The sequence below is a fragment of the Peromyscus maniculatus genome, chromosome 15 (assembly GCF_049852395.1).
Source record: "Peromyscus maniculatus bairdii isolate BWxNUB_F1_BW_parent chromosome 15, HU_Pman_BW_mat_3.1, whole genome shotgun sequence".
Lineage (NCBI taxonomy): Eukaryota > Metazoa > Chordata > Mammalia > Rodentia > Cricetidae > Peromyscus > Peromyscus maniculatus.
In genome coordinates, this window is record NC_134866.1 from 35,549,138 (window position 1) to 35,573,671 (window position 24,534).

The 24,534-nt window shown below is 39.8% G+C and overlaps 1 protein-coding gene across 5 annotated transcripts in view; it reads left to right on the plus strand.

The window, feature by feature from the left end:
• The window catches only part of Ghr (growth hormone receptor), a 249,801-nt gene that overhangs the window by 200,347 nt on the left and 24,920 nt on the right, over positions 1–24,534 (plus strand). For all 5 annotated transcript variants that reach the window (XM_042261499.2, XM_042261502.2, XM_076551847.1 and 2 more), the window contains exon 4: positions 21,959–22,088. In XM_042261499.2, coding sequence (XP_042117433.2) covers positions 21,959–22,088 — 130 coding nt within the window. The remainder of the gene's footprint in view (positions 1–21,958; positions 22,089–24,534) is intronic.

Below are 24,534 nucleotides of genomic sequence, written 5' to 3' on the forward strand. Positions count from 1 at the left end.
TTTTCTTGTCATTATCAAGGTCTTCAAACCAAACTCCCTCTGGTACTCTCAATGAGAAGACTGACCAAGATAATACACCGGAAGGATCACCACAGTATGTGCCTAATTACAGTGCCCATTATTTGTTACCTGAAAAAAAGGTTAGAATTAACTTTAGGGTGTAGATTATGCTAGCCAAATTTTCTAGGTGAGAAATGATAAACATTTGTTAGACTAGCACTATTCGGAGCTTCCCCCCAAATAATTCTGTAAGGTGACTCTTCCCATACCAGTTTCATTGATCTGGAGGAAACTCAGGCTATGGGATTGAAGACTGGTTTTCTGAAATCAAATAAAGGAAGATTCACACTCAGGGTATACATGCCCAGAACTCCAATTCCTTCTCTATGTTTTTGTAAAACCCAGGTTTGCTCAAGCAGTTCTCATTCATGGATGAAGAAGCATGAGTAAAAGTGGCAGGAGAGAAAGTATTATTGACCTTGGGAAATGTCTTCATGGGCATGCTAGCTAATGTAATTCAGCTGCATTGGCACAGGGACTAAGAGCCACGCTTAGCCTCGGTGTTCAGACCTGCCTAAATCTGTAAATAAAGCTGCATTTAAAATTACAGCATGGGGAGAGACCACCCAGGACATCTGTGTTGGTGTCAGACGTAGCCACTGTAGCTTCTAATCCAAAGATACTGCTCTTGAACCAGTGCTGGACCATTGCTCTCAGGACGTGGGGGTATTAGGCCTTCTCTGTCCATGGAAATGTTAAACTCAACAGCTGATCTGAACGTTTGCTGCTGTTGACATTCTATAAAATTTCCCCTGAGACAGGAACTCTGTGTTACACTACAAATTAAGTGACTATTTCCTGTTTATTGACCTCCAGCTTCAAGGTTACTAAGTCACCAGCTTAGAAAGGTTCATTATTCCACTCTGTTCTAACAAAACATTTGAGTTCTCTTAATGGCCCAAGTGAATGGCTTATATTCCCTTCATCACATATATATTAGCCATTCCCTCTCTTTCCCTACCTTCTCTATACTTTTACTTCTTTTTTCCTCTTCCATTTACTAATAGTACCCTGAATTTAGAACCATCCAGGTAGTAGATGAAGTGGTTGAAAACTCACTGGTGAGTTCCAGTCATCTGGCTTGAATCCCATGTCTTCCTCTTTCTAGTTCAATGAAGATAGGTAAGACATTTGACCACTCGAAGACTTAATCCTGCATCTCTGAAAGGAAATAACACTGACTCCCCCCATAGCTGTCATGAGCTGAGTGTCTTAAGGTTCTTTGGTGTCCCTGCCTTCCGACACTCAGCTGCGTGTAGGAAATACCCAGCCCGTATGGAGGCAGACACATCTCAAAGACTCACACGTGTCTTTTTCAAAGGAAGGATTCAAAGTCTTTCCTTTTCATCCAGTTCCAGTGTTTTGTTCCCTTTATTGCCATGAGTCGCTTTACATCTTACTTACAACTTACATCTTTACATCTTACGTCTTCCATCATAATGTGAGTTTAACTGCCATTCAAGTGTGAGTGTCCGCTGACTTAACGCCGGTAGAGGAGCCTCTCAACTTGACTCTTCTCCTTTTCCAACTACCAGACTGCACATTCTGCCTGAGAGGTCAGACCTAAAACTATACAAATCAAGAAGAGGCATTAAAAACAAAGATCCCCATGCTGCCTCCCAGCTGGAGCAATTCAGTAAATCTGGGGTGGAGCCTGTATACCCAGTGGTGATCCCACAAACTCCCCTGCTGGCTCTGGCTTAGAACTCCTAGGTCCACGTCTCAAGCATTGGCTCACAGGAAGGGCATAGGCTTTGTGGAGCAGAGTTTGTATAAACTATTACCACCAGCAACAAAGCTCTACAAAGAAAAGGAAGATTTCAGGTGTGGTGGCGCACACCTCCAGCCCTCAGGAAGCAGAGGCAGTCAGACTTTTGAGAATTTGAGTCCAGCCTGGTCTACATGGTGAGTTATGGGCCATCCAGGCATGCATAGTGAGACCCTCCCACCAAAAAAAGGGGGGGGGAAGAACTGAAGGAGAGAAGGGGAGGAAAGAATGAATAAAATGAAAGCCGGTGGGCAAGAAAATCATCAGAGCTATGGAAACTCCTCATCTGGAAGGGAAATTCCCCATGTGTCTGTGCCTCATGACAGCAAGCTGATTTCTTCATGCCTGTGTAAAACTTTTACTTAAGCCATTCCTTACATAGCACACTTTTAAGAATTCTTTTACTTAATCTGTGATGATTTCATAGTAAGAAAAGTGTTTGGCTCACTCTAGAGCATTGCTCTGTTCTGATGTCTGCTCCCTTCCTTTCTATATAGCTATGATTCATCTGATGGGCAGGTACCTCCTTTTTAATATCTCCCCTAACTCTGCCTCCAACAGAGCAGTCCATTAAGGATGAAGGCATCTGGAGTGTTATAAGGGAATAAAAACCTCAATTCTATGTCTTGGATCTATTCACATAAGGGTATGCCTTGGCAACCTGGGGAAAATTTCGAAGCCAAGGAGAATAAAATAGAAATGTTTAAATAACAAATTGACAGTATATTTTCTGTAGTGATGATATTGTTTCTACATTGTTTGTCTCCAAAAATATTCATGTCAGAAGTTTGGTAGCCAATATGGTGGCACCATGATGTGGTGGAACTTTAAAAGGCTGAGTTTAGTACAAGGTTCTTAGATTATTGGGAGCCTTGCCTTTGGAAGGGATTCCTTGACTTTGGAATGGAATAACAATTCATTCCCAAGAAAGGTATTCTTTAAAGAAAAGTATGGCTCTAATTCCTCAGTTTCTCTGGTTTCCCATGTTAGCACAAGCTCTCTCTCACACACGCTTCTAACCTTGTGTTGTCATCACCATGAAGCGCTCACTAAAGCAGAGCAGAAGCCAAAGGCTTCATCTCAAATCTCAGAAGTGCAAGATGAATAAACTTCTTTTCTTCAGAAATTTCCCAGCCTCAGGTATTTTGTAATAGTAATAGACTAATTCAGAAGACTGATCATCTCTAGGTTTCTTGTTTCATTTTACTTATTTATCTATAAATATATCAAGCTATCATAAGTCACAAAAATTTGGATTCCATATCCCATTAGTAAAAATTCTTTAACATTTAGTCACAGTTTACATGTTTATATGCTTAGAAATTGCATACACATAGTATGCATGTGTTTATCATAAGACAAATATAAAAATAAATTTCATAGGTTAAGGATATATCTTAGTGATAGAGAGCTTTCCTAGCATGTGCAAGGCCCTAAATTCAATCAATATCACTACAATTTATATGCATAGGTATATATAATTTGTATATAGTTGAACAAAATAATATTTTAAAGTGTGTTTAGTATTTATTAGATTAGAGTGCTTCTTGCAATTCATGTTAACAAGTTTAGTTGTTTAGGAAGGGAGAGTTCTCATTTACTGGTTATAAAACAGAGCTGGGGATGCCTTTCTATATGCTGTGAATGTGCTGCTCTGATTGGTTAATAAATAAAGTGCTGATTGGCCAGTAGCTAGGCAGGAAGTATAGGCAGGACAAAGAGAATTCTAGGAACAGAAAGGCTGAGTCAGGAGTCACCAGCCAGACACAGAGGGAGCAAGATGTAAAAGTACCAGTAAGCCACAAGCCACGTGGCAACTTATAGATTAATAGAAATGGGTTAATTTAAGATATAAGAACTAGATAGCAAGGAAGCCTGCCACGGCCATACACTTTATAAGTAATATAAGTCTCTGTGTGTTTACTTGGGTCTGAGCAGCTGCAGGAGCTGGGTGGACACAGGAAAACTCCAGCTACAAAACAGCAACTTGAAGCCTGAGTCAGTATGTCACTTATCAGTGCATTATTTTAAAGGCATTCCAATACACATCAAGTCAGAGGTCCATCCACAGTAAGAACAGGAGTCCATCTTTATTTCAAATAGTCCTCTGAGTCATTTCTGACTTGGAGGTTAACTTCTCATCAGATATGCCTGGAGCTCCCGAGAGCTTGTTCTACAAAAGCCCCCATCAGCTGCTTTCTCGTTGTTAATGGACTTGCATGGTCAGTTCACCTTTACATTCTTCCCATGAATCTTTTTAGGCCACTTATATGTGATAAAACGATTAAAGTGGAGCAACATTATATCCCTTAAATCCATGGATCCTTTAAATCAGCCAAGAAGAGCCTGAAAAACTTCTGTTATGTGAAGAGATAAGCATTGATTCTATGAACAACTCTGAATCATGATCCTCCCACTTTTCCTGTGAAATTCCTCTCATAGCAAAAGTGACATGTGACTCACACACACACACACACACATACACACACACACACACACACACACACACACACACACAAACACACACTCACACACACAGGCCGAGTGAAGGCTCTGTGTGAGTCTGATCCTCAACATTAGAAATCTTTTGTTTTTACTTTTCTATATGAAATAAATAGCACATAAAATATAATTTAATATGTTCTCTCTCTTCCATAATGAATCACTCGAAATAACCACCTTGAGACACTAGATGATCTTTTGGGGCCCTGTGGATGAATGTGTAGACTCTAATTTTACTTAATTTCAACTATCTCTGTTGCCAGGATTCACAGCCAGTCTTTGCTGACATTTTTTTTTTTCTGTCCTGTGATTCTGGGGCACATCCTACAACATGCTTCCTTAAATCTGTCTTTTCATGTCTGTCCATTCCCTGTCCCCAATTGCTACTCTCCCTCCTATAGCCAGGGAAAACATTCTTGAAATGCATAGCCCATTGCCATGCCTTCCCAGGAATCAGCAGCTGCCCAGCTCTAAACTATAGCTGTCTGCCACTAACAGTTTCTAAGCGGCAACTTTGATAAAGAAAGCTCATGGTTAAGAGCTGTGGTCTTGCCATGTGTGTGTTAGAACATCAAGGGATTAATCCCCTAGGAAACTTTATTCAGGCAGCGTTAGACCCAAACTGTCAGTTTCATTTTGTTTCCAATCTGCCCATCTGCTGACTACATACCTAAATACCTATTTGCTGCCACCTAGTGTTATTGGTTGTTTTTGCTCGTTTGGAGACCCGCCACCCAGCTCCCAAGTAAGTCACACACAGAGGCTTATTCTTAATTATAAATGCCCGGCCTTAGCCTGGGTTGTTACTAGCTAGCTTTTCTTAACTTTAAATTATCCCATCTACCTTTTGCCTCTGGGATCTAACTTCTGTATATCTTACTTTCACTCTTACTCCGTGGCTGGGTGACTGGCCCCTAGCATCCTCCTCTCCTTGTTCTCTTGTTCTTTCTTCCTCTTCTCTCAGATTTCTCCTCTTACACTTATTCTCTCTGCCTGCCAATCCCGCCTGTCCTTTCTTCTGCCTTGCTATTGGCTGTTCAGCTCTTTATTAGACCATCAGGTGTTTTAGACAGGCACAGTAACACAGCTTCACAGAGTTAAACAAATGCAACATAAAAGAGTGCAACACATCTTTGCATCATTAAACAAATATTCCACAGCAAAAACAAATGTAGCACATCTTAAAATAATATTCTACAACAACATAGTGTATTGAAATATGTTGGTTACATGTGGGATTTGAACTCATTGGATACTGGACTATTACTGCTCAGAATGGTTGTTTGGGTTTCTCATAAGTTTTCAATTTATTACTGTGATCCTAAACATCATCATAACTTTCTGTCATACAGATTAGGGCTCAGAAACAAGCCAAGTCCTATCTATAAGTGGGAACCTTGGACACTAGGCTTTGCAACTCTTTGATACATAGTAAGTATAGAGGAGCAACATTCAAGATGTCATCTCAAACCAGAAACCATAATTTTCACTTCATGACCTTTGGTTATAGTTAGAAGTGAGCAAAGATCACACACAATGACTTGGAAAAGGAAGAACCAAATACAGGCATAGTTTTCTTCCACCTGTTCTTGAGTATTGTCAGTGGACAGTTGTCCACAAACATATAAAACACTCATAAATATGAATCCAGTCTCTTATAATGGAAATATAGAAGTAGACCATAGTAAAAAACCAATGTATAAGCTTTGCTCTTATTTTTTGTCTCCCTGTTTTCTCATCAGAACCTTTCCATGATGTTGTCTAAGGATACTATAGTTTAGAATGATGCTTCTCTTTATTTAAATATTTTAATGTATTTTCAGTATATGTTAAAATGTTTCATTTTGGGGTTACTTTTTTGAGCATTATTTTCCTAGTCAGTCAGAAGGTTTCTTATGGCTGGGACCATTTTCAGTCTCTCATTTCTGTGAGGAAATCTGGCACATCCTTGAAGGCAATACATATGTTTCTCATAATGAAGTTGTTTTTCCCATTGTTTCACATAGAGAAGAGTTAAATGTAAGGCCTTTTTAGATCAAGAGCAGGACACAATTTCTAGGCTCTGTTCTCTACAGCTATCTAGCCACTCATGGATGCTGATAAGTCTTTGAACTTAATGCCAAAAAAAATAAAACCCTACAGCACAGCCTACCATATGGGGAGAAGAGCTTTGAAGTGAGAAAATTGTGGTTTCGCATCCTAGCTTTACTATTTACTACATCTGTGTTTTGCCTAGAAATTATCTGGTCCCTCAGAAGCAACTTCTTAGTTATAAATGGGGATCATAACACTAACACACAGCATTCCACACACACAAGAAGCATGCAGATGAAATGGCAAGGCACATGCTAGGAATGTGACACATAGGAGGAACTTAATACCTTTTAAAAGACTTTTATGCATCGCTTCAGTAAATGTTTTTGCTTATATAAAAAAAATGGGCTGAGGAGATGGCTCGGCTGGTAAAGCTCTTGTCATGTAAGCCTGAGAACCCAACTTCAGATTCCCAGGACCCGTGGTGCAGCAGCATGCATCTGTTATACTCCAGAAGCTCATGGGTCATCTCTCCTGACGTAGGCAGTGAGGAGCAACAACAAAGAAAATTGTCTCAAATAAGGCAAAAGGTGAGAAGCAACACCCAAGCTTGTCCTCTGATTTCCACACACATGCCATAGAATGTATGCACCTACACTCACACATAAACATGCACACATACACACACACACACACACACACAGACACACCTACACACACACACACACACACACACACACACCATACACATAGAGAACATTTTTCAATTACTCAAGTTAAACATAGCACTATTGTAATTATATGACACATTTCCATTCAGAAGCTATTCTCATGAGATGTGATTTTTTTTTTTTTTTTTTTTTTTGCCCAAGACAGAAATTCTGGGCATGTGGAGACATTTGGTAGTCATGCAGAGAGAGAAAGGAGTGCTCCTAGCATCTAATAGGCAGAGAGTAGAAATTATGTTAAATATTCCAAATGCACAGGAAGGCACTGAGAACAAAGATTGCTTAGTCTAAAATGCCAGACGTGCAGAGGTGTAAAAATTCTGTTAGATCCTAGGCAATTTGACCCAAATTTGTTTAGCATCCTGACTAGACACATGAATAGAAAATGAGCTTCCATTGTGGTTAGCTGTGAAGAGCTCTGCCTTGTCTAGGACTCAGATTCTAATTATGAGGCATTTTTTGGCTAAGGTGTTTCAAATTTTTCTTTGAAGGTCAATTCCCAGAGGCATCAGGATCTACTAATGCACTAGAAATGGTGTGTTTGCTCTCCTTGGTACCAGCAGTAGTTGTTTGTTGAAGACTAGCCACATGTCAAGTACTCAGTGTAAATTAACACACTTCTCAGTGACTATAAATAATGGGTATAATTCTGCTAGCAAGTCGTACAGTTGGGACTCAAGTTCAAACCCCACTGGCTTGCAGGCTTGTGGTCTTTCCAGGGTTGTATCAGTGATGTGCTCTATGGGCAGTTGTAACTTTCCGGCAAAGCCACCATGGCTCTTCCCTTTGGACTGACACAGAGCTGGAGCCTGGGGATTGCCCTTTCTCCCAGGATCTGCATCCAAGAATCTAACACTGAGTTCCATGACTACCACAGCTTAGGCAGCTGAACTCCCAGCACCACATGGAATAGAAACTACAATGTGAGAACCCCCGGAAGACAGCTGTGAGCTTGCATTTCTGCTCCACATAAATGGAAGTTAAGACCTGATTGATCTTCTTGATAGTCACCAGACCAGTCATGGCCAGCAGAGAGGCATGCTGTCATGCATGCTGTCACCCTCTGAAGGCCACACAGCCAGTTTTGCATCCTCGTTACATGGTTACATGGAGTTTGCCTCCCCTGCTTCCCCAGGATTTCAGTGTATGCTGCTTCACCTTGCTAATCCAACCATATATGGCTTGTTTTTGCCAAAACTCAGTGTTTGAGAGAGTTTTCAGTATAAACACTTGAGAAATTCATTGTTGTACCAGTGTAATATAGAAGTTCATTGTTCTATTCGGTGATCCGCAACTCATCACAATCACCTGGGGCACTTCAACAATACCAATGCTCAGACATCACTCCAATCTAATTAAATTATTTCCAAATGATTATAATATGCTGCCAGAATTGAGACCCACTAGTCCAATTGGAAAGAGCTGGCAGGCAGGTGTCCAATCCATGAGTCTCAGTCTTTTTTTTCTTTTTACTTTGTTTTGTGTGTGTGTGTGTGTGTGTGTGTGATTAGTGATTATATCTACATTTCTCCCTTCCCGTTCCTCCTTCAAAACCCTCTTATGTACCCCTCCCCACTGTCCTCCAAAGTCATGGCCTCTTTTTTCATTCATTCTTATTGAATGCATGTATACGTGTACTCAATATATAGTATATTATATATTATATTTAGGGCTATATCTTTATATTACTATATTAATTAATATTTATTGCATAATTAATATGCTTATCTGGTTATATGAATTAGTATGCCAGATACTAATTAATATATATATTAAGGATGTATATATATATATATACTGGATAATGTCAGTTGTATGTGTGTTTTTAGGGCTGACCATTTGTCACTAGATAATTAGTTGGTGTGCTCTTACCTGAGGAAGACCACTCTCCTGCTCTCAGCTTTCCTCCGTTGCCTGCCGTTCTCTGTGTAGTGTTGAGGCCTCACGGGTTTTTCCCCACCCACCTTGACATGTCCATTGTTTAACTCATGTTTCAGCAGTCAGTCATAATAGTAAGACTTAACGAGTGTATCTTCTGAAATTACTAGGAGACACACTCTCACAGCAAACACCCCATCCTCTGGCTCTTACCATCTTTCTGTTCCCTCTCTACAACATTCACTGAGCCTTGGGTTTGGAGGTGTTTTGTAGATGTGTTTATTGGGACTGGGATCCACAACTGCATTTTGATTGGTTGTGGATTTCTAAAGTGGTCTTGATCTGTTGCAACTAGTAGCTTCCTTGATGAGGAATAAAGACTATACTTGTCTGTGGATATAAGGACAAATGCTTATAGATTGTTGCTAGGGATAATTCTGGTTGAGTAAGGAAGTGGTTGTAGTTTTTTAGTAACAATGACTTCACTAGCACTAAGCATTCCAGTATCAGGCATGGTTTCCCTCTTGTTGAGTGGGTTTTAAGCCAATAGAGAGCTCTTGGTTAAATGTGCCGCTACTGCACCTTTAGGGGTAATCTTCCATGCTGGTCGTTGATGTGGTTCATGAGTGTCACAGCTGGGTAGGACTGTTGGTTGCCTCCATCCTCTCGGGGTTTGCATGGTACCCTTTGCTACTCTGAAAGCTAGTCCCATGGATTTCAATCTTAATGTGCACAGACAGATAGTCAAAGAGCATGCTAGAATGCTCGTCCTAATCTAGTAGGTGCAGAAGTGAACAAAATTAACTAGCAGGCCACTTACTAGTGATATTTGGTTAGTAAAGGTCATCTGCTTGTTCTTCATCTTAGGAACTAGATAAAGCCATTCACTCCACCCTTCCTCTTCTTTGAAACCTCCCTCTATTCTCCAGTACATCAACCTTCAGTTCTTAGTAACCATTTCTTCCTCTGATTTTCTAAAGTTATCATTGCCTTTAACTACCTTTATTCTTAGCTACTTCTGCACACATACATACATCATTTTATCTACATGCTTATGGCTCATCAAAAGCAGAGTTTCAATACAATGTTATTTTTGTGATTCTTATTACAACTTAAGAGTGCCTTACACACAACCAGGTTGCATACATGCTTCTGAATTAACTGAAACATTGAATGTCTGACATGAATTGCCCCAAAATATTCAATGGACTTGAAAATACAAAACATTTTTTCTTTGTTGAACAAAAACCAAAATTTAGATAAGGGAGGGAGTAAAAGAGATTGAAACATTAGATAAGTAGGTGTTTATTCCATCATGTGTGCATATTTAAATTTTAGGAAAGTAGTCTGTTGGGAAATATTATTTTTAGGTGTGTTACTTTTGTTGATGTTGCATTTGTTTAACTCTGTGAAGCTGTGTTACTGTTCTTGTGTAGAACACCTGGTGGTCTAATAAAGAACTAAGCTGCCAATAGCAAGGCAAGAGAAAGGATAGGCAGGGCTGTCAGGCAGAGAGAATATATAGAAGGAGAAATCTAAGAGGAAAAAAGAAGTAGCCAGAGAAGGAGGAGGACTCCAAGGGCCAACCACCCAGGTACACAGCAAGCCACAGAGTAAGAGTAAGATTTATAAAAGAAAAGGAAAAGGCCTAGAGGCAAAAGGTAGATGGGGATAATATAAGTAAGACTGGCAAGAAACAAGCCAAGCTAAGGTCAGGCATTTATAATTAAGAATAAGCCTCTATGTGTGATTTATTTGGGAGCTGGGTAGCAGGGCCCCCCCAAAGAGCTAAAACAAACAACAACAGTTTTCTGTACTCATGCTGTAGCTTGTTTGGAACAAGGCAGGACTGACACTGGTCCAGACTGTTGTTTGCCATGCTCACTGTCCTGTGCATTGTCGACATCTCTAAGAGTTGTCAGCATCACAGTGTCTCCAGTCATTGCCAAATGTCTGCTGGAAGGAAGCAGAACCTTTTTGAGAACTCTTGGCTGAGAACAATGAAGCTAAAGAAAAATCTTTTCTTTTTGTGATTTGGAGGTCATGTCTAAGTATATGATAAATATCTTTGTATTTGCCAGATTGGTCATTCTTTTTATATAATAGAAATGTGCTAAACACATAAACCAGTTTTCAAATATGTATATATACATAGTAACTCAAATGATAGTAATTCCACAGAGTAAGAGAATTTATGGAGGGCAGAAATTACTATGAAATAGTGACTCATGGTTCTTCCCCCTCAGGAATTTCACCCACCCTCTTTATGGAAAATATTTTGTCTGGTTTGCCATAATCCTTTAACTAAATATACTACTTCAGGGAGTTATGGCTATTAATCTAATGCCTACTCATAAATAATTGCTCACTGATTGTTGAATGATGCACAAATGAATGCATGTAGCTCAACCCTAAAACCAAAGAACTTGTAGTGTACTGTCTTAGTTTTTGTTGCTGTGATAAAACACCTTATGCTGTGATAAAACACCTAACAATAGCACCTTAGGAAAGAAAGGGTTCATTTTAACTCATTATTCTTGGTTGCAGTCCATCATTACAGGGAAGCCAAGCCAACGAGAACTTGAAGCAGCCAGTCATACCAATACATAGTCAAGCACAGAGAGTCAGTATATACATATGTTTTCCTCTTGCTTTCTTCACTCTCACATGTGCAGGATCCCCTGACCGACCAGGAGATGGCGCCACCCACAGTGGGCAGGTCTTCCTACTTCAACAAACAACATCAAGCTAATCCCCCGCAGACCAAACTAATCTAGACAATCTCTAATGACACCCTTTCCAAGTGAAACTAGATGATGCTGACCATCAAAACTAACCATCACGTGTGCTCATTACAAACGTGTGCTCTTTGCATTTGGAACTTTAAGCCTTAGAAATGGGGTAGCATACCAGGGTGTATCATTGTCATTCCGAATTAATGTCCTCAACAAAATGGCAAGGAGTGGTGGTGACTCATTTGCCCACTGTTTTCCTCTGGCAATAAGGCTACCTCGGACTTCAGATTCCAAGTTTTCAGTGACACCAACTTAATGTTGGCAAAGGCATTGTCGTACTTTCTGCCTTGCACTGTGATATCCCCACACTTCTTTCTCCTACCATTCCTGGCTAAGAACTTGACGTGTGAAATCCAGACATGAGATTCCAGTGTTAGCAAACAGAATGCCTTCTAACTCCCAGAAAGGAAAGGGTGATATGACCTAGTGGTTCCTAAATTAACCATCAAATGCTACCTATGAAAGCTACTGGGATACATTTAAAACTCCAATACCCAGACAATTAAATTGTTGACCCATAAATTACCAATTGAAATAGAATTTTAAAGGATATAACATAAACATCAATATTTGCTTAATTCTTCAATAAATTCAAACATGTATTATTTCTGTCTGTGGAGTCTTTACCTGGAATTTGAATTTAAAAGGACCAGACAACCCCGCTTAGAATTTCTTCTGCTAAGTCTCACTGAGGAGCTTTCCACATGGCCAAGGATCGAGCAGTGCTTTTTGTACAATGAATTACAAAATTCTGTCCCCCCGGATGGGAGAGACCAGTATTAATAACATTAAAAGATAAGAAGAAAATTGGAGTTCCCTTATAGTTAATAAACTTTGTTATAACTTCTTGCCCTTTATATTTTAAAGAGGTACTTAGCTAAGAGGAATAGATTTTAATTCATTCTGAACCTTATATAACCATCATGACTCTCTAATTCCAGAAGACTTCCAGTACTTCACTAAAGAATCCTGTACCCTATTAGTAGTCAATCCCAATTCCCCATTTGCCTCACTCTCTGATAACCATTAATATTTTTTGTCTGTGAGTCTGACTACTCTTAACACTTTCCATGAACACTATAGTAGGTAACCTTTTGTGCCAGGCTACTTTCACAAAGCAAAATGTTTTCAGTTTTCAGGTTTCAACTAGTTTGTAGCATTTATCACTACTTTATTCTTTTATATTACTAAATAATATATGTGACCATACCATGTATTCTTTTTTAATTCATCAGGTGATAAACATTTGAATTGTTCCTAGTCTTGAGGCTATTATATGACATTCTCCCATGGGCATACTTATACATGTTTTTGTATTATTATTATTTTTTCATTCTTTTGGCCATAATATCCCTAGGAGCAGTGTTGCTGGGTCATACAGTGAGTGAGTGTGCAGCTTTAAGACAGTGTCTCATGGTGTAGTGATGGCTGGCCTCAAACTCACAATCCTACCTCAGTCTCCCAAGTGTTGGGATTACAAGTATGTACCACTATGTCTAACCTTGTATTTAGTTTTTTGAAAAACTATCCATCTGGTTTTCCACAGTGGCTATACTACTTCACATCTCTGCCAGAAGTCTCCAATTTTCCTATAACCTCTTACTTTAGATATTAATTATTTAATTATATTAGCTAGTGTAAGCTTTAGCCTAATCAACCAGAAAGTAAATTTAGCAGAAGCCAGTGCTAATTCTTTTCTAATTGTCTTTCTTAAAAAGCATGCTAGGCTTTTTAAAATTATTTTTATTATATATGTTCTTTGACAATTTCATAAATGTTGTGTTAGCTAGTGTTACTGTTGCTATAATGAAATACCATGATCAAAGGAACTTGGGAGGAAAGGGTTCAGTTGGGGTATACTTCCATATGACTGTTCAACATCAAAGCAAGTCAGGACAGGAACTCAAATAAGGCAGAAACCCGGAGGCAGGAGCTGATGCAGAGACCATGGAGGGGTGCTGCTTACTCGCTTGCTCAACTTGTTCTCATATAGAACTCCGGACCACCATCCCAGGCATGGCCCCACCCACAATGATCTGGGCCCTCCCCAATCAATCACTAATTAAGAAAATGCCTTACAGCCTGGTCTTATGGAGACATTTTCTTAACTAAAGCTCCCTTTTCAGATAACTCTAACTTGTGTCAAATTGACATAAAACTAGTCAGTATGCATACATATAATGCATTTTAGTCAATCTATCCCCATGTTTATTCTCTCCTATCCTTCATCCCCTATCAACACTAACCTTCCTTACAAGTGCCTTCCTCACATTTATATCTTTTTGTTTTGTTTTGTGATCTGCTGAGTTTTACCAAGGCTGCCTGTGTGACCATGGGTTTGGAACTATCTCTTGGAGCCTAGTGGGCTCACTCATGGATATACAACTGAAGACAATGACTGCCCTGTCCTCAGAATCTACCAGTAGTTGATAGGTCCATGGGAAAGGGGTAGGATCCCATAAATCCCTCCCTAATCCATGATGACCAATAACAGGCCCAGTTTTGTGCATGCTCAGTGGAGGAAAATTATCTGCTAGGAAATTATAATGGCAATAGCTATACCATGACCAGTAGATAGTATTTCCCAACCCTTCTCACTGTCTTCTGGCTCTTGAATTCTGGTATATGTCTCTCTTCTAATTTTTAACTTACATTTTGTATTAGCTTACCATATGGCTTTTTTATACAATATTTGTTTTGATTAACCTTGTTCTATCCTTTCTCCCATCCTACTGTTCCCATCCTTGCTTACACCTTTCCACCCCCAGTAGCACCCTCTCTTCTTTCAAATAACTTATGTTCTACTATTCACCTTCCCTTAAGCATCCCCCACCCCAATGGTTCCTTGCTGGTTTCTTGGTTTCTACGGGTACTCCAAATTAAACACATAAGTCTAAATATCAAAGCCAACAGCCGTATATGAGAGAGAACATGCAGTGTTTGTCTTTCTGTGTCTAGATTGCCTCACTCAGCAGAACTTTTTCCAGTTCCATGAACTTACCTGGAAATGTCATGATTTAATTTTTCTTTACAGCTGAATAAGTTTCCATGGTGTATATGCACCCCATTATCCTTATCCATTCATCAGTTAATGGGCATATAGGCTGATTTTATCTCAAAATACACTTTTTTAAAAAAAATAATAAAAGTATAGTAATTCTACTGGCTTTTTCTCAGTCTGTTCTTCTGCAGTAAGTTATGTGCATTTAATGCAGTAAGTTATGTATATTTAAAGTATGTTCTTATTTTCATCTTCCAAATAATTAGTATTGGGGCTGTTGTGTATACCTTGATAGATCCCCTCTCTAGACAGGAAAAAAAAAAAGAATACTAAGGAAATAATGTCTTTAGTGTTTCAACCAAGAAGTATGCTAGTAGGGAATCTTGAATATCCCTCAAAATATCATGTGTTACAGGCTTGATTCACATCATGGTGCTCAAGGAAGGTCATAGGACCTTTAAGAAGTGGGACCTACCCAGTGGCGATCCAATATTGATAATTTGGCAGAAGCTGGAGGACTCAAACCAGACCAGTGACTCATTGCAATGAACATTTGCATGTAAAGATGTATGGATTAGAGGGTAGACTGTGTGACTCACTGTGACATACTACAGCATTCACAATGAGACTTTTTATATATTTATTTTCTTTTCTTTTGAGGTGGAGATTGCAAGGGCAGAGGGTGGATACAAAAAGATGGGAAGATGAGTGGGATTGGGGTGCATGAAATGAAATCCACAAAGAATCAATAAAAGGTTTTTAAAAAAGAAGTGGGACAGAGTGGGAGGTCTTTGGGTTATTGGGAGCTTGTCATTAAAGAAGAGAGAGAATTTGGTTCATTATCTCTTTTTTTCTTCACTTCTTAGCAATGAGGTGAGCAGATGTGCCTTACCATATATGCCCTTCAGCCCCCAATATACCACCTCTCCACAGGCACAAGAGAGTGAGCCCAATGAGTCAGGGATTGAGCCTTCCAAAAATTTAAGCCAAAATATTTTTTCCTCTTTACAATTTTTAACTTGGAGTATTTTATTGCAGAGAAAGAAAGATGAATAACACACAGTCACTATCCTTTTCAGAGAAATGATAGGCTAAAAACCTGAAATCTAGAACAAAATAAAAACTTTAAACCGAAGTATATGGCACTGTGTCCAAGATGATTAACTGTAATAATGTGAGAGCCATGAGTAAATAAATGCGCCAGACAAATGCTGTGGAGAAAAAAGAGAAGAGAAGAAAACAAGTGACTCTGCCCAAGCATTGGAAATTAGAGTAAATTGAGTTTGACCACAATTACTAAAAGAACTAAACAATGGGAGAATTCTGTAAAACCAAAAATCAAGTTATGAAAAATTGAGTGACTCCCATGAGTAGCATAGTCCGGGGGCTCTCCAAACAGCGAGAGCAAAGCTGACACCATACCATATACACTTCGTATACCATATACTCTTCACATGTTGCATCTAGTGTCAGTGGACCTTAATTCCATGGTTTCACAGTACAAAATGACTTGATAATGGGATGAATTTCGGGCTTAACAATGGTCATGATTTGCTACACCAACGGTCAATGATTCATAAGGTGATCATCACAATTGACCTCAAAGTTGTAGTCACAGTGAACATTTATGGAATGCTTATTCTGTATGAATCACTATCCCAAGAGCTTGGCATGTGTCAGCTCATTCATCTTTTCAATGACCCTGTGATACACTGCTTTAGCCTCATTTAACTAGTGAACAGGGGCTAAGTAATCTAAGGTTTCAAAGATTGTAAAAGTGGGTATGGAACCTGGGTGTCTGGAACCCAAACTGATGCTGTCAGCCTCTACCTAGCATCAGCGAATTACTTCCTGGTAGTTTCCATCGATTGTCAAGATGACCCTCGAGACAAAGAATTATTAGTATTTTTAATAAATAATGCCATTCTAGTGAAATAACTGTATGGGACCTGTACAGAGCCTCTGTGAAAGCATGGATATCACCAGCTAAACTGAAGCTACTTAGTGTAGGCTGGCCTCCCCAGGAGTCCTTACAGTCATAGCATAAGTCACCATGGTAACTTCTGATCCCCATGCAAAGTCATCCAAAAGGTCCCTTGACGTCAGGTAGGTTTTATTAAAGATAATGCAGATTTTTAATACAATTTAGAAAAAAATAATTTCAAGAATAGTTCTTAAGGCACATGCCAGCAGAGGAAACATTCTTGCCTTGTTTTGAAAGAATCACAAGCCAAAATTAATTTTCAACTTTCATAGAAGGAAGATTAGCTTCATAAGTATTATTTCTTAAAGTGGAAGTGGTGAGCCATTAGTAAATCAGTTTACAAGGTTGCAAGCAACATTGTACATATGTATATAGTGTGTGTATAAATACATTATAAATAAATATGTATGCTATATAACAATATACAGTCAAAATTTATTAAATACAGTGAGAATCATAGTTGTGAGACATTTTCATTTTATATACATGTACATATAGAAAACATACATAAATGCATACATATAGGGAAATTATATAAAAAAAAAATCTTCTTCCCAGGGGTCACTTTTTAAAACTTTGAAAGCCATGGGTGTAATGGTTGATAATAAAGACTTTGAGACTACTGCTTGGTGGCAATCAGGGCTGTGACACTTAGCAAAGTGACCTCTGTCCTGTTATTTTACTTCACTGCCCCTCGGTTTCCTTACCTACAAATGGTGAAGATTGTAACACCTGTTTCTTGTGTGGGGCAGTAGCTGTCACATGACCTTCGAGACCACTTCATGACTAGTGTACGGTCACCTCCCCCTTCAGTTCCACTAAACCTCATCCAGACCCTGTGAAGCACAGACAAGGAAGTGGACGGTCTCTCAGCTGGAGCTGCCATCTCTTGTTTATTACATTGTGGAAAGAACATCACAATTTCACCACACTTGGCCTCAACCTGTGTGCTTATGCAATCCTCACAGCATATGAAACCGTTTCAGCTGACAGTGTTTCCTCACTCTGGCTTACATTCAGCAGTAATCATTCATTCCTTCTGAAGAGCAGGGAGATTGACCGGCTACACACAGGATCCTTGTCAGAACCCAAGTCTACCGTAATGAGCCCAGAGCCATTTTGTCTGGTGTGTTCTTATGGTTGTTAATAGTTCCCTCCTCATTTTTCATGCTTTATTATCACACACATTGATTTGATCTTATAATTTCTTTCAGCATTTAAGATGCAAGCCGTATTTGAAGATCATTTATCTATATTTTCTTTTAGTGGTGCTGAGAATCTGTTTCAGGACTCACACATGTTAAGAAAGGCTCTACCACTGAGCACCAGCCCTAAAACCATTTTTTCCAGTATATCTTGGTACAAGTTTAATTTGTTAGTTTTTTTCTTGATCATGTTAAGGAATGATATCTTTTTATTGAAATAAAAATTTTTCAAACAGTATATTCTGATCACAATTTCCCCTCCCTTGTCTCTTCCCAGATCCTCCCCACCATCCAACCCATGCCTGCTTTCTGTCTCTCTTTAGAAAACAAACAAGAAAAAACAAAAAGAAATCACAATAACAGAATTTTAAAAAATAAAACAGGAGAAACACATGCATGCACATACATGCAACACTACTCCCCCCGCCCAAAAAAAAACCCACAACATAATATACAGGCAAAAGACTGGCAAGGGGGAAAATGCCCAAACAAAGAAATATGAGATGGAAAAAAATCTCCAAAAAGCCATTGAGTTAATTTGGGGTTGGGCATCCACTGTTAGACATGGGGCCTTCTTTTAAGTATGGTTTGTATGTTTGGTGAGACTCCACTGAAAAGAAGAGATTTTTCCTTTGCAAGCAGTTATAAATTAGAGAACGTTTCTTGATTAGGAGTGGGAGCTTATGTCCACTTTCCCCTCTCATCAATGGGACCACATCTGGCTTAGAGCTGTGCAGGCCTTGTGGATGCTGCCATAGTCTCTGTGAGTTCATGTGTGCATCAGTACTATTATGTCTAGAAGACACTGTTTGCCTGGTGTCATCCATCCCCACTGGCTCCTACAGTCTTTCTGCCTCCCTTTCTACACAGCTCTTGGAGCCCTGAGGGAAAGGATTTGATGAAGGCATCCCATTTAGAACTGAATATTTCAAAGTCTCTTACTCTCTGCATATTTTCCAGTTGTGGGTCTCTGTATTAATTCCTCTCTACTGCAGGGTGTAAGGCTCTCTGATGATGGCTGAATGAGATACTGATCTATGGGTTTAACAGAATGTCATTAGGAGTCATTTCATAGCTGTGTTCCTTTAGCAGAAAAATAGTATTTAATTTTCTCCTAGGTCCACAGCCTATCTAGTCTCAGGTTCTTAGCCACCCATGCTGCCCATATAGTATAAAACATGAGTTCCATCTTAGGGAGTGGGCCTTGGCTCTAAGCACAGAGAGGTTGGCTAATTCCACAATATTTGTACCATGGTTATGGTATAAATCATGTAGATATCACACAGCCAAGTCACCATTGTATACTGAAGCATTTGTAGCTGGATTGGTGTTTGCTTTTCTCTTCTGGTAGAGTGCAGAGTACCTTCAAGTACCATAAACACTGGTCAGTAGGATGAAGGCTGGAGTTAGGCACCAGCTTGGTGTCTCCCTGTTCCATGAGATGTGTATGTGTTGTCTTCAACAATGGGGCCCGACAATCAGTTGGTGGCGAGCAACCATGGCCGGGTTACTTTTGTCTTGTTTTGTTTCTTGCTTGCCTTATGGTTTGTCCACTGTCACCCTAAATCAAGAGGAAGTTGTCGACTGGTTGAAATCACTGTAATCAAGGAGAAAGATTTTCCCTTCAAGTGGCCAGCCCCATGAAAGATAGCTCAATCTTCTACCGTGTGTTAAGAGGTGATAAGTGGTAGACAGTTGGAAGCAGATGGACAGTTTTCAAGACATGGTTTGGTGGAGAGTCTTCCTCAGAGGAAAACCACCCTTCCTCATCAAAGACTTTTTCCCCCTGCCTTCCTTTCTTCCTTGAGATCTTCTTTTTCCTTCTCCCTAAGCCTCAGATTCCAAGCAGACTTTGGGAAAGTATGTGCTATTTCATTTGGAATTTGTTTCTGCTGCATTGTGAGGCAAGTATAGAAAAGCATCTCTGGAAATTAATCCTTCAATGTAACAGCTGCATGCTATTCCCCCTCTGTGGACTGTCTGGGAGATCATCTTCCTCCAAAGGGAGAGCCAGCAGGCAGTTGTGGAGGAAGCTCACTTAAGCTGTGTAGCCCATCTGACCTGCAAATCCATCATGGTATTGTTGATGTAACACATTATAAGAGGCATTGTTTCTCCAACATTGTAAGCATTTTTTTTACAATATCAAACTTCATCAACTTTTAAAAACTTTGGTATAACTCTCCTTGAAGTTCTTAAATAAATTTAATAGAAATAGCACTATAACTTCTTGATTTTTACTGTTAGTGTATACTCTGTCTGGGTATGTAAAGACAAGTGTATCATTTAGATATACAATTCTGCATAAAGATTTTAAATACCTTTCCTACTCCCACTTTTCATGACGCATTATTCTAAGAAGCATTTCTGAGATGAAAATGCCATCATGAACAAGGCTACTCAGTGTGGACACCAGGTGCTGATACATATCTTTGCTGGAACAGTCCAGTGAATGTTACTATGCAAAAGCTGCATTTTGGGGTCTCACATATGTGTTTATCTGCAGCTGTGGTTCTCAAACTGGAATATACATTGCAAGTACGTAAGGAACTTTTAACAATCACACTCTCTGACTGTCTGTACCCCCAAAGAAATTCAAATATCTAGAAGTAAGCAGAGAGATATTTTTAAAACATCTCATTTGGTTCCATTGTGGAAGATTGGAGGTTTCCAGGTTACTGATTTCTCAGAGCTGAATTAAGAGGATGTCTAAACTTGTCATTCTCCCCCTCCCTTGGAATTTTTTCAGATAGCAAAAGGTAATCCGTAGTCACTACTAAATGAAATGTGTATGTAAAGTGCTAATGTAATAGTAACTAGTAAAAATAACTAAAATAAAGATGTAGTCTAAATGGGAATCCTCATCTTTTGTTTGTGTTTTTACTCTTTTTTTTAAATTCCATGCACATATACAATGTGTCTTAGGGGTATCCATCCCCAATCCCTCCCTGCCACCAGCTCCTTCTGGCCCTGCTTCAACTTATTATCCATCTCTCCCCCAAGTTCATATCTTGGAATCCTCATTTTTAAAATGAGTATTTTGGGGTCTGAGAAGATTGCCAAGTGGTTAAAGTGTGAGGTATGAGGACCTGAGTTTGGATCCCCAGCACCCACATAAAAGTCAGGCATGTGGTACATATTTCTAACACTAGGCTTCTGGGGAGGCAGACAAATGGATTCCTTGTTGGCCAGTCAGCCTGCCTAAATGGCAAGCTCCAAATTCAGTGAGATCCCCTGTCTGAAACATGAGATAAGAGCCAAAGAGAAAATCAGATGTGAACCTCTGGCCTACACACACACACACACACACACACACACACACACACACACACACAAACTATGCACGCACACATGCATTCACACACAGGTGTATGCCTGAGGTGCATGCTACTGAACACACTTGCATGCACGTGTATACACATATGCATACACACACACACACAAAGCCTCCAAAGAAGAAATAGGTATAGGTATGCTATTTCAAGATCTTTGAGTACAAGCGGTGTTAATGCTAAAGTTTCTTCAGAATGTGGGGCATTTTCATTTGTACATGTGAGAATTAATCTGGGGACAACAGTTGAACTCTTATCAATTGCAACACTCTTTTCAGGGATGCTATAATACCACCTTTAGGCATAAGCATTGTTCCTTGGGGCCTTTCCCCTCTCTGCCCATTGTCTCGCTTTTAGTCCTGAGCATGCTTTCCAAATGCACTACCAGTCCCCCAATCCCTTTCTCCTGGGCTGGATCTTAAACAGGCCCTAAGGAATAATGCTGGAAATGAAGGCACAACTGTTTGAGTTTGAAACTGGTGATAGATGCTGAGATGATGAGCCAGGAAAACAGCTTTTCCAATTGTTAGCATCACCTCCTAGATAGGATAGGGGATAGGCTGGCTTTACCCAAGTGGTTCCTTCTTTACACACTTCATAAGTGTGTTTCGCGGGAACATCACATGACCCTCCTGATTTCATGCTTGCCTTTTCTTCTTCTTCTTCTGCAGATTCTTCTGGGAAGCCTCGATTCACCTCATGCCGTTCGCCTGAACTGGAGACCTTTTCATGCTACTGGACGGAAGGAGACCATCATGACTTAAAGATCCCAGGATCTATACAGCTATTCTATGCTAGAAGGTGAAGGCTTCATGCCCTTCTGACTTTTCTCCATTTGTCAGTGTGGCTCGTGTGGGGAGCAGGGATATGGGCAATTCACATTATGAGTGAGAACATGTGGGCATGCCTGTGAGCATGCGTGGTTAAGTGCAGAGGCTTGAAGGATACTGGAGCTGAGGAGGTCTCAGGGACCTCTCTAGTGCAGTGTGTTAAATCGGGGAAAGAAACGAAGTGAGAGATACTGTGTATGTGTGTGAGGGAAAGGCTGTGGAGGCAAGGAAAATTGCAAGTGTGATGCCCTGAGGCCTTGGTGGCATGTTTGAGACTCAGAAGAGCCTGTACAGATGGCATGAGACCAAAAACTTGGGAAGGGATCAGATACTCGGGGACTGTGCCAATGCATGTAAGCCAGGGAAGAAAACTGAATCTTACTTTGTGTTTTTTGAAAAATTATGCTTTAAAAGCCTCCATTGGTTTTCTATAGAACAGGCCATTGTCTTAAATTAATTTTACTAAGTGAGGGGACTTGCTCTTTCATTTTTAATCCACAGTCCTCTAGAATGACACCAGACAAGGAAAACAAGCATCTAGAAATTTGGTCATTGCCCAGTAGTTGAGTTTCATTCCACTGCAATTTCTTCCTTTTCTCTTTTACCACTTTTAATACACACAATAAAAGTATAAATGATGGGATGCACTGTGACATTTTAATACATCTCCATGATGTGTAATTATCAAACCAAGACAATTGAGGTATCTATCACTTTGGGAATTTATCATTTCTTTGTGTTGGTACCATCTAAAATCCTCTCTACTAGATACCTTGAAATACATAATTAATCACTGACAATTATAATTAATTACCCTACTGTGCTACAGAATGAAACTGCACCTTTCACCTTTTGAAATGATGCAGTTAAACACTTCCTTGTCTCTTCTTCTCTACACAAACCCCAAGAGAGTCTTAAGACCAGCTGCAGGGATAGTGATGGTACTTTGTCTTAGATTCTCATCCACAGATCGGAGAATGACACTTTCTACCCCAGAGATGACAGGAAAGGGAAGGAAGACGTAGGGGAGTTAGTCAGAGTCAGTATCCCATGATCCCTCCTGGCTTCTGCCCTTGTTCACCAAGTAATAGTAAATTAGTTGAGCTGGGCACAGCTCTGCTGCCTCACTTCTAGGAGGGCAATAATAGACTTAGCTCATAACTGTCTATGAGGATTTTTCTTAGCTAGAAAAATGCATGGCACAGTACACTTTACATAATAAGTACATAATAAATAAATAAGAAGTGTTTTCTTAGTATTAGTATATAATAATAATTTAAAATAATAATGATGTAGAGTCCAGATTCCTGAGCTATAGAAGTGGCTTTTGATTCCTTACTGCTTGTGATTATTGGTAGACACCTGAGTGTTCGATTTACAGATAACAAAAAGTGTAAGTGAATAACCAAGACTGGCCCTATCCACCCTCTAGTTATGAGCAGCATCACAGAATACCCTACCCCCAAAAGCACACAGAGATGGGGTATTTTAGCAACAAATACACTACTTATTTACCTTGAGATTGATACTGTAGACAAGTATGGGCCAATAAATGAAGTAAAGGCAGGCAGACAGACAGATAGATGCTCTCCCAGACATGAAGCTAAGGTGTTTGGGAACACTTTTCAATATGTATAAATTGATTCTGTTATTTCTAAAATGAAAATGGAGAGAAACTCACAAGATGCCATTTTTGCACCTTGCTCCAGCAGCTCAGACAGCTAGAGCCATCAAAACAAAGGAGAAGCTTTCATACAGTCACCATTGACCAAACTGATCCAAGAACCGAGGGGAGAACGTCTTGAACTAGTTCCACTCCTGGACAATGATTTTCCCACCGTCCTAGTAGTCACCTACCTTAATTGTGAGCCAAAAGATAAACCCAGAGATACAAAGCCCTCCCAAACACACTTGTTTCTAGCTTTTTTCCACCAGTCACAGTAACTCTGTCTGCAGGCCTCCTCCACACATCCCATTCTCCCAGCATCCCATTCTGTATTCAGCCTGGGAACTAACAAGTATTTTGCTACAAGTGTGACTAGGGGAAGGGAAACTCTCAGACATATTCAAGAGAATGTCCTTGTTTTAGCCCCAGTGGAACCTAGACTCCCAGGGAAAAGTATACACACCTCCCTAAGTACCATGAATACAAACTCATGACCAAGTGCCAAGCCAAACTCCACAAATCAGGATTTTGTGTTTTCTCTACAAAAACATAAATACTTTGAATATCCTAGCCAAACCACATAAGCTCTCAGCCCTGTTTATCTGAGAAGGATACAATTGAGGGTTAGGAGATCAGAATGAGGTTGCCCTGACCCATGGACTCTCGGCACCCACTTATCCAGAGACAACGGCACAGGGGTGCTTCCAACTCTCATGATTGTTTCTGAGTATTCCTTCCTAGGCAGCTCCTG